Source organism: Larimichthys crocea, chromosome XVII, assembly GCF_000972845.2.
Source record: "Larimichthys crocea isolate SSNF chromosome XVII, L_crocea_2.0, whole genome shotgun sequence".
In the NCBI taxonomy this organism is placed as follows: domain Eukaryota; kingdom Metazoa; phylum Chordata; class Actinopteri; family Sciaenidae; genus Larimichthys; species Larimichthys crocea.
Window position 1 is genome coordinate 19,255,002 of NC_040027.1, and position 13,578 is coordinate 19,268,579.

At 40.8% G+C, this 13,578-nt stretch overlaps 2 protein-coding genes across 2 annotated transcripts; one reads left to right on the forward strand and one right to left on the reverse strand.

The window, feature by feature from the left end:
• Positions 1–1,551: 1,551 nt before the first annotated feature.
• Positions 1,552–8,487, reverse strand: hdgfl2 (HDGF like 2). The gene is made up of 16 exons (XM_010736805.3): positions 8,212–8,487; positions 7,628–7,704; positions 6,890–7,031; positions 6,228–6,410; positions 5,647–5,769; positions 5,488–5,556; positions 5,189–5,369; positions 5,010–5,094; positions 4,635–4,932; positions 4,365–4,498; positions 4,177–4,244; positions 3,920–3,990; positions 3,731–3,832; positions 3,182–3,335; positions 2,963–3,080; positions 1,552–2,705 (listed from the first exon to the last, which is right to left on the reverse strand). The coding sequence occupies exons 1-16, from the start codon at positions 8,281–8,283 to the stop codon at positions 2,606–2,608; spliced, it is 1,977 nt and encodes a 658-aa protein (XP_010735107.2). The 5' UTR covers positions 8,284–8,487; the 3' UTR covers positions 1,552–2,605.
• A 1,816-nt stretch (positions 8,488–10,303) lies between these two features.
• LOC113748031 (fumarate hydratase, mitochondrial) lies at positions 10,304–12,124 on the forward strand. The gene has a single exon (XM_027290574.1). The coding sequence runs from the start codon at positions 10,379–10,381 to the stop codon at positions 11,876–11,878; it is 1,500 nt and encodes a 499-aa protein (XP_027146375.1). The 5' UTR covers positions 10,304–10,378; the 3' UTR covers positions 11,879–12,124.
• Positions 12,125–13,578: the final 1,454 nt, after the last annotated feature.

Here is a 13,578-nt window from a genome sequence, read left to right on the forward strand (position 1 = left end):
ACATCGGAAAAACAGATCATTTTACAAGATTAAACTAAGAGAACAGTGGGAATAATAAATAAATAAATAAAATAACAAAAGATGCACTATCATATTTTGACAATAAAACATAAAAATAACAAATAGAAAATGATTTAAAAAAAAAAACATAACAAGTCCCAGACAGATACATCAGTCCATGCTCAATATGTTAAACAGTCCATGAAACAACCACTATACTGTTGTTGTCCCATGTGAAATTCACTGACTACAAGTAGACTTCCTTAAAACAGATCATTTTATAAGATTAAACTAAGAGAACAGTGGAAAAAATAAATTAATAAAATAAAAGTCAAGATAAAAAATGCACCATCTTATTTTGACAATAAACATAAAAATAACAAATAGAAAATGAAATAAAATAAATACATAACAAGTCCTAGACAGATCACAGATCAGTCCATGCTCAATATGTTAAACAGTCCATTTACCAGGAAACAACCACTATACCATTGTTGTCCCATGTGAAATTCATTGACTTCCAGAAAAACAGATCCCTGCATAACATCCAGTCCACCTCCACCTTCATTTCCACCCCGCTCCCCCCAAAAACAGCCCATTATGATCAATGTATGCAGAAATATTTTAGCTACCCTATAAAGAATACAGTCTTAAAAACATTCCCCATTTCTTATTATAATTATCAGTATCATTTGTTATACTATAGGATATTCTTTCAAAAGCAGCTACTTTACCCAACTCTGTGAGCCAGTCTTGAAATACCGGGCCCTCTGCATCTTTCCACTTTCTCATTATCATCTGCTTACCAATCATTATCCTTGTCTGAATCCAGTTGGTTAAGGGTTTAATTTACTACCCTCTTAAGTTATAAAGGACAAAATGCTATAAAAACTACAAATTAATATTTATTTATGCATAAATCTCTTTAACAACTCCAGCCCTGCTCAAAACCTTTACCAAACATTTAATCATTTGAATGAATCATTTGAACCCTATAACCCTATAAATGTCAGTTTGATTACTTGATGTTATGATGTAAAAAAGGGAAAATAATGTTTGTTTGTTTGTTAATATAAATAACAGTGAAACTTAAGTAATCAAACTGACATATAAATGGTTACAGTCCTCAAAATGATTGAATGTTTGTTTGAGCAGGGCTGAAGTTGTTAGAGATTTATGCAGAAAAAAATTTAATTTGTAAAGTTTTTTATAGCAGCAGACTTTTTTTGTGCTTAATGACTTAAGAGGTTAGTAACTTTTTTTCAGTTTTTCTATCAATCTATTAGAAAAATGTTAATCTGAATTTCAATATTTGTAGAGAGAGACTTGTGCCATATGCACCAACACAGCCAAAATAATAACACTATTAAAAGACACAGTCAGTCTGTGTGTTTGTGCTATAATTCCTCATCATATTGGCAGGCAGCTCTTGTGAATGAGCCCCATAACATTTCAACCAAGGTTTACTGTCAAATTTGAGACCAGAAAGCAACAAATAAATGATGCAACTGCCGGTAAAACAGCAAGAAACAGATACAGATAGAAACAAAGCCATGCTGAGATTTTTATTCAAGTCTCAACTTAGCAATAGAAATGCTTTACCAATTTACATAGCACTAAAAACACCTGTTGTATGCATGTGACAGGGAAATGGCAAAATATACTGCAGCTACATGAGATCTCAATAGCTTTTCAATCTGTACAGTTATTCCATTTATTATGCAAGTTATTGAAAGCAGACACTATGGGGAGACGAAGAGTGCAAGGTGTTTAAACTCCACAGCAATTATTATTTTAGACAAAAACTGTAGATGCAAATATTTGCAAACAAGGCTATAAAAAGTAGGTGGACCTCAGTTGGAAAACAGTTTTAAGTGACTCAATTAATGGCTTTACATTTCAGAACTGGATTAACTGGATCAAGACCAGATAATTAAAAAAATACTTAACATAAAAAGACTCACAAGTAGTACTTCACCACTCTCACAATTCCATACACACAGACAAAGAGGCCTTTGTGACGTTTTGTAGGCTTTATAAAAAAATGAAGCCAGATGCGAGCAAGGGTTGCACAAAAATACAGCGAGAAATGAACGTCATGGCTCCATTTTCCCACGAAGAATCGTCAAAGTTACATCTCGTACTAACCCTGCCTGAATTCTCGTTGGAAGTGCTAAAAATCGTTCTATAGACATACGGGTATGAAAGACCAAAGGAAGAGTTCGTGTGGTAGAAAGAACAACGTAGCCAGGAGCAGGGAGGGGTACAGGGTGAGGATCCAGGACGGGCCGAGTGTCGTATAAAAGGAAAAGTACATTTCAAAAAACAAAAGAGGGGTCGCGTGGCGCCACAAACTATCACACTAATAAGCTTTCGTTTTTTGCTGTGATAAATAATGGACCAAACGATTCAAACAACGGGGCCCTCTGGTTTGATATCATTATCGTACAAAATGTCCAAAACATCAACATTGACGTAACAGGTACTGTAGGAAATGCTGGGTGTGTGTTTGCAATGTTGTTGGTGCAGGAGCACTTGTATGACATCAAACAAAGAGGCCACCATCTTTAGCACTTGGTCCACTGCGGTGGTTGTTCAGGTTCTTTCAGCTTTCTACAGCAGGAGGTTCAGTCTCTGCAGAGATGGAGTTGTCGGCTTCTTCATACGTGTGAGTGTGCTGTTCAGCAGGGCTGTCGGGGCTCCGTCTGAAGAGGAAAGCACATCATCAGTCACAAACACTGCTGTGCTTACAGTGCGATATGTAAGCTTATTCATGGTTGGCAAATGGGTTCCACTTTCACACAAGTGCTAAGTGCAGATGTTTAATGGCTCCGCTTAAACCTAAATATGGCATTCATCCAAGGAGGCTGTCTTTTTATTGTCTGAGTGCTGCTTTCATATTCCATCAGTTGCTCCTGTCATTTGCAAATATATTGTATATTGCTTCAAATGGGATAATCACCTGTTTGGACTTGACGCAGTATCGTTGTTATTATCCTCCTGGGCAGGTGATTTTGGTTTTTCTTCTACCTCCATGTCATCTGTTTTCTGTTGGGAGTCCCCGTTCACTGGAGTGGAGTCTGGAAGATACAAATTAAGATTAATATAACAACAAATAAAAGACGAAATGGAGTTAGTGTAGAAGACAGAGCGGCGCAAGATCCAAGGTGTGTGTTCTGACCTGTGTTTTGTGTCTCCTCATTATCTTCTGGTTCCTTGTCGTCTGTTTTAGGTTTAGCTGCCACCTCCGCCTTGCCCACAAAGCGAAGTTTTAACTTGTTGTAGACGTCACTAGCTTTTGCCATGACTGCAGTGCTGGCTTTATACCGCCGAATCTATATTGTCCAGAACAAGAACAGGTTATTTAATATAATACAAAATATAAAATACAGTGCTGCACTGACAATTTGTAACAGAAGCACTCTGAAAAAAACAAAACAAGCCAGCTGATATACAATATTAACATCTTGGAAATCTCTGGAAAGGATTTGCTGTGCAGGCTGGGAGACCCGTCAGGACAGTGTTACAGTAATCAAGCTGTGAGATGACCATATCAAGAGTCAAGTAGCATGTCGAGTTAGGTAAGGTCTGATTTTTCTTATGTTGTGAAGTGCAATGTGGCACAACAGGGCAACCGCGGCAACGTTTTAACTACATAGGTTATCCTGCCTAAATGAAAAAGAGTTTTTTGAGCAGACATAAAAGACAAGCTAAAGAGAGGAAAACACACCTTTTTCAGAGTGGCAATTACTTCAGCGTTCTTATGAAGGATCTGGCTGGTGACAGGCACGGCCTCAAGTTCTTCCAGGGCTTGTAGACACCGCTCTATGTCCTACGAACACACAAATAAATAAATAAATAAATAAATAACTTCCTGGCATAAAAAAACAGAAATATGTCAAACCTAGATGTCACTTACTGGGTTGTCCACTTTAAGTGCAAACTTAATATCTGTGTGGAGTTTCTGTAGCTTTTCTTCTGGTGATGGTTCTGAATATGGACACGCAAAGTGACAGTCAGTAAGCAGTACTGAATTACTTCATCCCCTCTCACAGAAACCAGAAACATAACTGATCTTTGTGTGAATCTACCTGTTATGTAAATAGAATAGATAAACAGGCAATGACTGCTCATCATCAGTGCTTGTGAAAATGAGTGGCTGTATTTGAGACTGACCCTTTTTCTTTTCCACTTTCTTCTCTGGCGGCCTCTCCGGTCTACGCTTGGGTTTTTCAGGCTTAGACCTAAGAGAGAGAGAGAGAGAGAGACAGAGAGAGAACTCTGTGATCTGTGTATATTAAATTTTAATGAAGTTCTTCTAATGAGGTTTGCATACCGTAGTCCGTTCCCCATTGTGGACTCACCTTGCTCTGGACTTCTCTTCTGACCGCCTGGCTTTCTTCTCTTTTAGCTCTTTCTCTTTTCTTTCTTTTCTTTCCTTCTCTTTCTTTATTCTGGCCTTCTTCTGGTTGTCTGGCTTCTTGGATGATTTCTTTACCTTATGATTAGAAAAGCAGAAGACGTTTGTTTGTTAATAGCACACAGAGTCCCTTACAGTCATATTACTTTAGATGACGCAAAATGAAACAGACACGTTTTGTTTTTCTGTTGTTTTTTTTAGGAAGCGGCTGTACCTCAGATGGTGGTGGAGAATCAGAGTCAGAGGGCGCAGGGATCGGGGGTGGAGGGGGTTTCTTGGACTTCTTCAGTGGGTGATCATCTACACCTTCGTCTGAGCTACTGCTGCTGTCACTATCACTCCCTTTTTTACCCTTATCTTTGTCCTTCTTCTTTTTCTCATCTTCCTCCTTCTCTCTCTCGCGTAGCTTGCGGAGCTCCTCTGCCTCCTCCTTTTTCCGGCGCTCCTCCAGCTCTCGTCTGCGTTCCTCGTCTCGCTTCTTCCATTCGCTGATGCAGTCGGGTTCACTGTCACTGTGAAAATACAGAGCTGGTCTCAGAATTCACATTGCATACTTAATAACTGGTGCATAACCTTAGAGCAGCCTGACCTGTCGCTGTCGGAGGATGATGAAGGTGCTCGTTTTGCTGGGGCGGGTTTAGGTTTTCGTGCTCGAGGCTTTGGTGCCGGCTTTTCTGTGGATGGGAAAAATAAGCACAGAGGACATTTACATCAGCAAAAAGAGCTGAAATTAAATGAATCCAATCTTAAACAAGACTGAATTCACACCTTTCTTGCGTGCCTGTGGGCCCTTCGGTGGAGGTGGATCTGAGTCTGATTCGGACTTCGAGCCTGAATGGGATTCAGAGCCAGACAGAGCAGGCCGAGGCTTCTCGTCCTCTGACTCGCTGTCCACGACTTTCTTCTCTGACCCTGATCCTGAGTTTGAGTCTGAGTCAGAAGACGCCTTCTGCAACATCACAGAGAAAACGGGATTTAGAGTTGGACATAAAGGAACAAATGACAAACTGCCACAAAAATAATAAAAACAAAATACTGAAATAATCTTTAGAGAGCTGATGCTTCACCTTTTTCTTCCCTCTGCCTCCTGCTTTCTTCCCACCTCGCCCACCAGATTTCTTCTCTGGAGTAAAATCCTGTTAGAAGAAGACAAGTGTGTGACATGTTTAGTTTCAAATCAGCTAAATATCATACTATGCTGTGTGTGTGTGTGTTTGTGTAATTACCTGGTCACTGTTCTTGCCAGAGTCAGACTCTGAAGGTGTGGGTTCGGATTCAGAGGGGGATCCACTTTCTTCTACATCTCGGTCACTGGATGAGCCTCGAGCCTTTTTTGGAGGGGGAGGCCGCTAAAATAGAAAACACACGCATGAACACAGAGAGAAACGCTTGAACTTTTCCTTCAGCTCATTTTCTTTCACAGTCGGTTGCCTCAGCTAAACAATCTGACCTGTCAAACTCGCATTAATCATGGTTCATTGTTGCTTTTGTCATTGCTATGACAACTCCTGACAGAGAAAAAGAAGCGACTGCTAATTAGTGGGGGTTTTTGTTACCTCCTGTTTCTTATGAGCAGACAAATTCCCAGTAAATAACCGAGCGCTGCTAACTATTATGGCACTTGCATTGGCAGCACTACACCCTTTTGTAACCACGATGACAAAGAACGCCATTTTCTATTAAGTCCAGTCACATAGTTATAGTGTGATATAAAGAGTTAATGGAGTTAATGATTTATTAGACTAATTTGCTGTTTAATGTACTGAGTGATTTATTTCAACTGACAGCGAGATAAAACATCAATCACCTTAGCAGGTGGTGGTGGCTTTCGCTTCACTCCTCCTCCCCTCCCTTGGTCTTCACTCCCAGAATCTGAGTCAACCTCACTTCCTGAGTCTGCTTTCTGAGGCACCGCGGCTTCTTCCCCATCGTCATCTTCATCACTTCCTCCTCCGGCATTGTTGCCCTCGCTGTCAGACGAGCTGGCCGGCTGCAGACGAACCACAATAAGATAAGAGGAATACAACCTGCATTTGGCATTGCAGCATTTTCAAGTGTATTTCATGACATTTAATGGGGAGAGAGAGAGAGACGTAGGTTCGTGGTTAGAATTCAACAGTAGATGTAGCAATACACATTAAACCTGAAACCACTGCGTAAATCTGAACACCACCTTTCAACAAGCAGACATTTCAAAGTGCTTCAAAGGTTACCATCTAGCAGAGATCTGCACGTGGGCTCTGAAACAAACCACAACTAAAGTATCGTCTTAAATCTAGATTCACATTAACTTTTAGAGTGTGAACTGTGGATGCTTTAAGAGTTAGGATTTCTGATATGAATAGGCGACTTGTCCAGGGTGTACCCTGCCTCCCACCCTAAGTCAGCCCCCTGCGACTCTGATGGGGGTGAGTAATTACAGAAAATAGATGGATGGACGGATAGATTTTTCATATCAGGAAGACTTACTGCAGGTGGGGCACTGTATGAGGCATGTGGATTGTTCTGGATTTCCCATAAACCTTCATTGAATCCCTTCCTTTTGTTGGGTTTTCCATAGCGTTCACTGTACTTTTCATAGGCAAAAAGGTCCTTCGGGGCGAGGAATGCTCTGCAAGAGAGGAAAAAAAGTAAACTATTTCACTACTTCAACTAAAACCACAACAATGTCATTGTTAAACAACAGGTTATACGACGTTACATGAGACTTTAGGACAGCAGACTGTGCCACCTAGTGATGGATTACTATACTGCAGGTGCCATCTTGTCAAACAGATGGTGTCTGCTGCCAGATCAGACATATCAACACATCTTTCATCAACACGCTGCACACTCTTACACGTGTCAGCGGTCAGCAGTGAACCTTCAGAGGAGAATAAAGCTTCAGAAAGGGAACTAACACACACAAACACACACACACACCTGTGTGAGATAGAGTAGTGATTTGTGTTTCTGTCTCACACCATTGCTCTCAAAGGGGATCAGATGAGTCAAGGGCTTAAATTTAAATCTGGCAAAGACAATTCAACCATGCATAACAAAAAAAAAAGCAAACTGTACTTATAAACAATGAATTTCAGACATTTCTGTAATCACATTTCATCCATTCAAACGAATTCAAACATGCACATGCAGACATTTCACTTCAAAACAGATCTGTGCATATCTCTGACTGATTTCATTCAGAGCTGACAGCACTGTACTCACGTTTCATGTGTCCCAAAGAAGAAAATCGGGATTTTATTAGGAGGTGGTTTCACAGCCCCATCAGCCACATCTTCAATCTGTGGACAAACAAGACTTCCGAGTTTCAAAACAAACAAATAAAAACACAAGTTTTCTAAGACATGTAATGATGTTGTTCATATCTCTGGAAAAAAACAAACAAAAACAACAAACAAACCATTGTTTGATGTCTAAGTTGTATAAATATGTGGTGCATAACACACAGAGATGAGGGGACAAAACTGACTTATCTCAAACGTCATTTTCCAACACACACACACACACACACACACAAATAAATAAAATAATAAATAACGTTAGCCTCGATGCTGCACGCAGATTAACGTTAGGCCAGCAGCATCTCATGCAAATCCAGCTGCTCGCACACTGCCCGCAGGCCTGGAGCACAGCCCGCACTGTCAGCCCGGCGGCACGTTAAGTTGTGTATATGTATGATAGGTATCCGTGTCAGACAGCGGCGGGGACACAGAGACGCTTCTCAGCGTCCCATGCAGAGCAGCTCATCCCCTCCGCCCCTCCGGCTGCTGCTAACGTTACTTGCTTACCCTGGCTGGCCAGTGGGGGTACCCCTTCATTTTAGCGAAGACCAGGTCTCCGGGCTGGAAGTTGTGTGGCATTATCCCGCTCCTCTGTGCAGCCTGGATTGAGAAAGTATTCAGCTGCGTAGGCTTTCTGTGTCTCTCCTCGTTTTGGCTTTTTTTCAGGTCGACACGAAACCTGGAAACGATGGGGTTAGCTAGCAAGCTAACAGTACACTAACGTTACCGCGAGAAGAGACGGCGCGGGCAAGTTAGCGTCAACGGACGCAACACTTCCGGCGACCAAACGGTCCGAGCCTTCAAAATAAAGCACTTTCTACTGGATGACAAAACGTTGTGATTAGAAGTCTTAATGGAATAAAAACAACCTTCACAATCAGAAATACTTTATTAATCCCCGCAGGGAAATAGTTTTTGTTGCCGCAGCTCCCAAACGGTAAGTGAGATAGTAAAAAAACAATAGGAAGAAAACAAAACTTTAACACTATACACCTATACGATATCCTATTTTAACACTATATAAATAACAGGTCAATAAAACCAGTAAGAGTAAAATAAAAACCAAGTAACAGTGAACTATGACAACGATAATTAAAAGTCTTAATGAAATAAAACATCCTTCACCATCTCAAAAACAGTCCAATCCAATTAGATTTTTAGGAAGCTATACAATATCATTATATACCTATTTATCAAAGTGTCCTTCTCCCAATCTGTGTTTTATTTTTATCTCAGTATTTTATTCTATTGTATTTTTATTGTATTCAAATATACCGGACTGCTATCTATCTATCCATCTATCCATCTATCTATATTAGTATAAAAGTAGAAACTACAGTATATATTCAATATAAACACCCTAGATTAAAAATAATAAATAATGGACAAATAGTTTAATAATATAATTAGATTAGATTAGATTAGATTAGATTGTACTTTATTTATTCCACAACGGGGAAATTCACTCGCCACAGCAGCAAAAGGTGTGTAATATACAGAGAAATAAAATGGGCAAACACAATGAACAGACAGAGGTATCCTTCAACCTGTACAATAAACAAACAACAAACAAGTGTACAGACATGCAAAACGAGTACAACTAATAACTAATTCTATTCAGTTCAATTCAGTTTTATTTATATACCTCCAGACCATAACAACAGTTATCTCATGACACTTTCCATATAGAGTACGTCTAGACTAGACCATACTCTTTATAATATTATTTACAGAGACGCAACAATTCATACCAGGAGCAAGCACTTGGCAAACACCGACCAGCCACTTTATGAGGTACACTTGTACAATCCAAAGTGATCCAACACAACAACTCTGCTATAAATTCTATTTTTATGAAGCTTTAAATCATCCACTTTAACCCTACTGCAAACTTCAACCAATAGTAAACATAATAGTTAAATTAATACGTCTCTGACACTCTCAACAAAAAAATGTAAAAGTAGAATTTATGGCAGAGTTGTTGTATTGGATCACATTGTATCTAATCCATTTTAACATTACTGGTCGGTGTTTATTGCATCTGACTTGCTAAATACTTCATTAAATGGACAAACTGTTCCCCAGTATCAAGCATTAATTTTTGGTAAAATGAATGCTTGATACTGGGGTAAAATTAATTGAGCGGGCTGCACAGCAGCTTCCTGTCATGTTACACATCACACAAACATTGTACATTATGCAGTTAACTAGAGAACTAAGACAGTAAAGATGCTTTCAGGTATTACTGACTTTTTTAAAATTATTTTGTTTGTAACAACTTTATTTATTCGATTTGTACAATAGAAACTAAGGCATTGCAGATGACTGTAAACAGCTTTGTGCCTATTCACAAAATAGAGGTGTCAGAAATGTTTAAAAGTTTGCCTGTTGCATGAATTAAAATGTAAACATTTAAATTACGTAAATTCAGACTTTTATTCTGAAAAGTAATTTCTCCTTCGTTGTCATACCGGATATAGAACTGTGAGAAGCTTCACTGATCCGGATGAGACCGCCTGACCGTTTCCATTCGATACGACGACCTCGCCGGAAGTCCCGCCTCTGCTGCCTCGCCATTGGCTGGCGTGTGACCAGTTTCCTATTCACCCAATAACAGGTCACAATGTGGAAGTCTGCGTTGACCTCCCCCCGGATTCACCTCTAATGCGAAGCCATGTTTCGGTCTTTGAGAGCCGTCCCGCAGTTTAACTGCAAACTCCTGACTTTGCAGAGACTCAGCGTCAACTCCAAACTCCCCATCTGCACGTCCAACATGGCCGGATCGGAGTACAGGCTGGAGCGTGACACGTTTGGTGAACTCAAGGTCCCAGCTGACAAGTACTACGGCGCCCAGACTGTCAGATCCACCATGAACTTCAAGATTGGGGGACCAAGTGAGAGAATGCCGATCCAAGTCATCAAGGCCTTCGGTATCCTGAAGAGAGCTGCCGCTGAAGTTAACAAGGACTACGGCCTCGACCCAAAGATCGCAGATGCAATCGTGCAGGCTGCAGATGAGGTATCAGCTGGTAAACTGGACGATCATTTCCCTCTGGTGGTGTGGCAGACTGGATCTGGTACTCAGAGCAACATGAACGTCAATGAGGTGATCAGCAACAGAGCTATTGAGATCATGGGAGGCAAACTAGGCTCCAAAGATCCAGTCCACCCCAATGATCATGTCAACAAGAGCCAGAGCTCCAATGACACCTTCCCCACTGCCATGCACATCGCTGCAGCCACAGAAGTCCACCAGGTCCTGCTGCCAGGTCTGCAGACTCTGCACGACGCTCTGGCTGCCAAGTCTGAAGAGTTCAAAGACATCATCAAGATCGGACGCACACACACTCAGGATGCTGTCCCCCTCTCGCTGGGTCAGGAGTTTGGCGGTTATGTCCAGCAGGTGAAGTACAGCATTGAGAGAGTGAAGGCCGCCATGCCCAGGGTGTACGAGCTGGCAGCTGGAGGCACCGCAGTAGGCACAGGACTCAACACCCGCATTGGTTTTGCTGAGAAAGTAGCTTCCACCGTCTCCTCTCTCACAGGCCTGCCCTTTGTGACGGCTCCCAACAAGTTTGAAGCTCTGGCAGCCCACGATGCTTTGGTAGAGCTGAGTGGAGCTCTCAACACGGTGGCTGTCAGCATGATGAAGATCGCCAATGATATCCGCTTCTTGGGGTCAGGACCCCGCTCTGGACTGGGAGAGCTCATCTTACCAGAGAATGAACCAGGGAGCAGTATCATGCCCGGGAAGGTGAACCCAACCCAGTGTGAGGCCATGACCATGGTCGCAGCCCAGGTAATGGGAAACCACGTCGCAGTCACCATAGGAGGCAGCAACGGACACTTTGAACTCAACGTCTTCAAGCCCATGATGATCAAGAATGTGCTGAACTCTGCTCAGCTACTGGGCCACGCGTCCGTCTCCTTCACCAACAACTGCGTGGTGGGCATCGAGGCCAACACGGAGAGGATCAACAAGCTCATGAATGAGTCTCTCATGTTGGTCACCGCGCTCAACCCACACATCGGTTATGACAAAGCGGCCACCATTGCCAAGACGGCTCACAAGAAAGGCTCCACGCTGAAGGCCGTGGCCGTGGAGCTGGGCTACCTGACCGAGGAGCAGTTTGACCAGTGGGTGAAGCCAAGTGAGATGCTGGGGCCAAAGTGAACTCTGACAGCACAAGAAACACTACAAAACAAAGAAAAAATACCTTTTCTAGTGTGAGAGAAGAGTATTTTCAATTAAATCAAAGCAGTCGAACTGTATAAACAAAATGTTTTCTGAATCCTGAACATCTCTTAATAAACGTTTTGAGAATCCTTTGCTGTCTTTTGATGCAGCTTCCTACTCTCACCTTTACCTCTACACTTCTATGTTCATGGTGTTAAACAGTAAATCAACCTATTTGACTTGAAACAGGCTCAACAATTTTGCACTGTTGCTCAACATCGACTGTTTTCATTATCAGTACACTTTTTGGGGTAAAATCTGTACTTGTAGCCAACCTGTTGCTTTTGGTATTTAAGTGTTAAATACTTTTGTTTGGTGGCTTCAGGTATTTCAGAATGTTCACACCGTGCCATCCAAAATGATTCAACATGCACTGCAGTACTTTGTGTGTTCTGGTTTACAGTTTGCATCTGTGCAATTAAACTTATTAATTAAAGGCAAGTATTGGTTTGACTTTTTCCCTTTACACACTTATTTAAAGTTATGCAACATCAGCTGAAATTCCAGCAACAAGGCAAAATTTTGCACCAGTACCCAAAGCCCACAGAGATTTTTTTTTTTTGTAAGAAAAGAATATTTCTTTACAAAAGTTAGTCAGTGCTGCACTGCAGTAGAAACACTAAACAATTAACTGCTGTTTTAAACCTTTTCAGAGAGATTGTCAGATGTGCTGATCTTAAACACACAAGACCAATCCCAACCTAGACGGTTTTTTTAGATGAAGTTCATTAGCTCAACGATATATAGTTAGGTAAGTTTCATAGTTCTCATTTATTAGACTTACACATTACACAGAGTTTATGAGGCCCTTTTTTTACTCAAAGGACGAAGTTCAGTGATATTGCAAAGCTTAACATGGTGTTCTTATCTTCAGCGTAGCTGATCACATGTCTGCTGCCTGAAAACATGGGATGAGTAACAGCACAATAGCCATTATGTGTTTGAGATATGCTGTTAACAGAGGAATGACATTAATTTAATTCTTGGGTAGTTTATTCCAGTTCTTATATTTTCTTCCATTTGGGTTGTTAGTGATGTATTCTGTGGATGTTTTAATGACATTTTTTATTTTAAAGCTTCATCTTTTTTTTCCTTTCTCTTCTCTCTAAGCAAATGGAAGGATTTTGAAAAAGCATCAAAGACACACAAAACTGAGAGTGGAGTAAGTCATGTCAGAGCTGTTCTAGCATCATTCAGTCCACTTAATTCAAATGTAAGTTGGCACATTAATTTGTGTGAGTTATATTTGGTAATCGACATGTCTGTATGCTGTTTTTTTTTTATAAGTGGAACATGCTTAAGTCTGTAAACCGTTGAAATGATTTATATTGATGAACATGAATGTATGTATCTTGTTTGTTTGCAGGATTTCAACCGTCACCTGGACAACCTGACAGAACATTACGATATCCCCAAGTTCAGCTGGACCAAGTGAAGAGGAGCACTTTTCAGTTTTTCTGGACAAAAACTCTTGCACGTCACATTTTATTTTCCACTTTTATGTTTTTCCAATAAAATTTTATTCAATTGGCATGCAGTGATCAGTTGTTGTAATGTCCTGATGTATATAATAAGATTTGAGTAAACTATGTTTTTGTCAACTTGCTTTCATAGTTCTGATGTGATGACAGAGCACA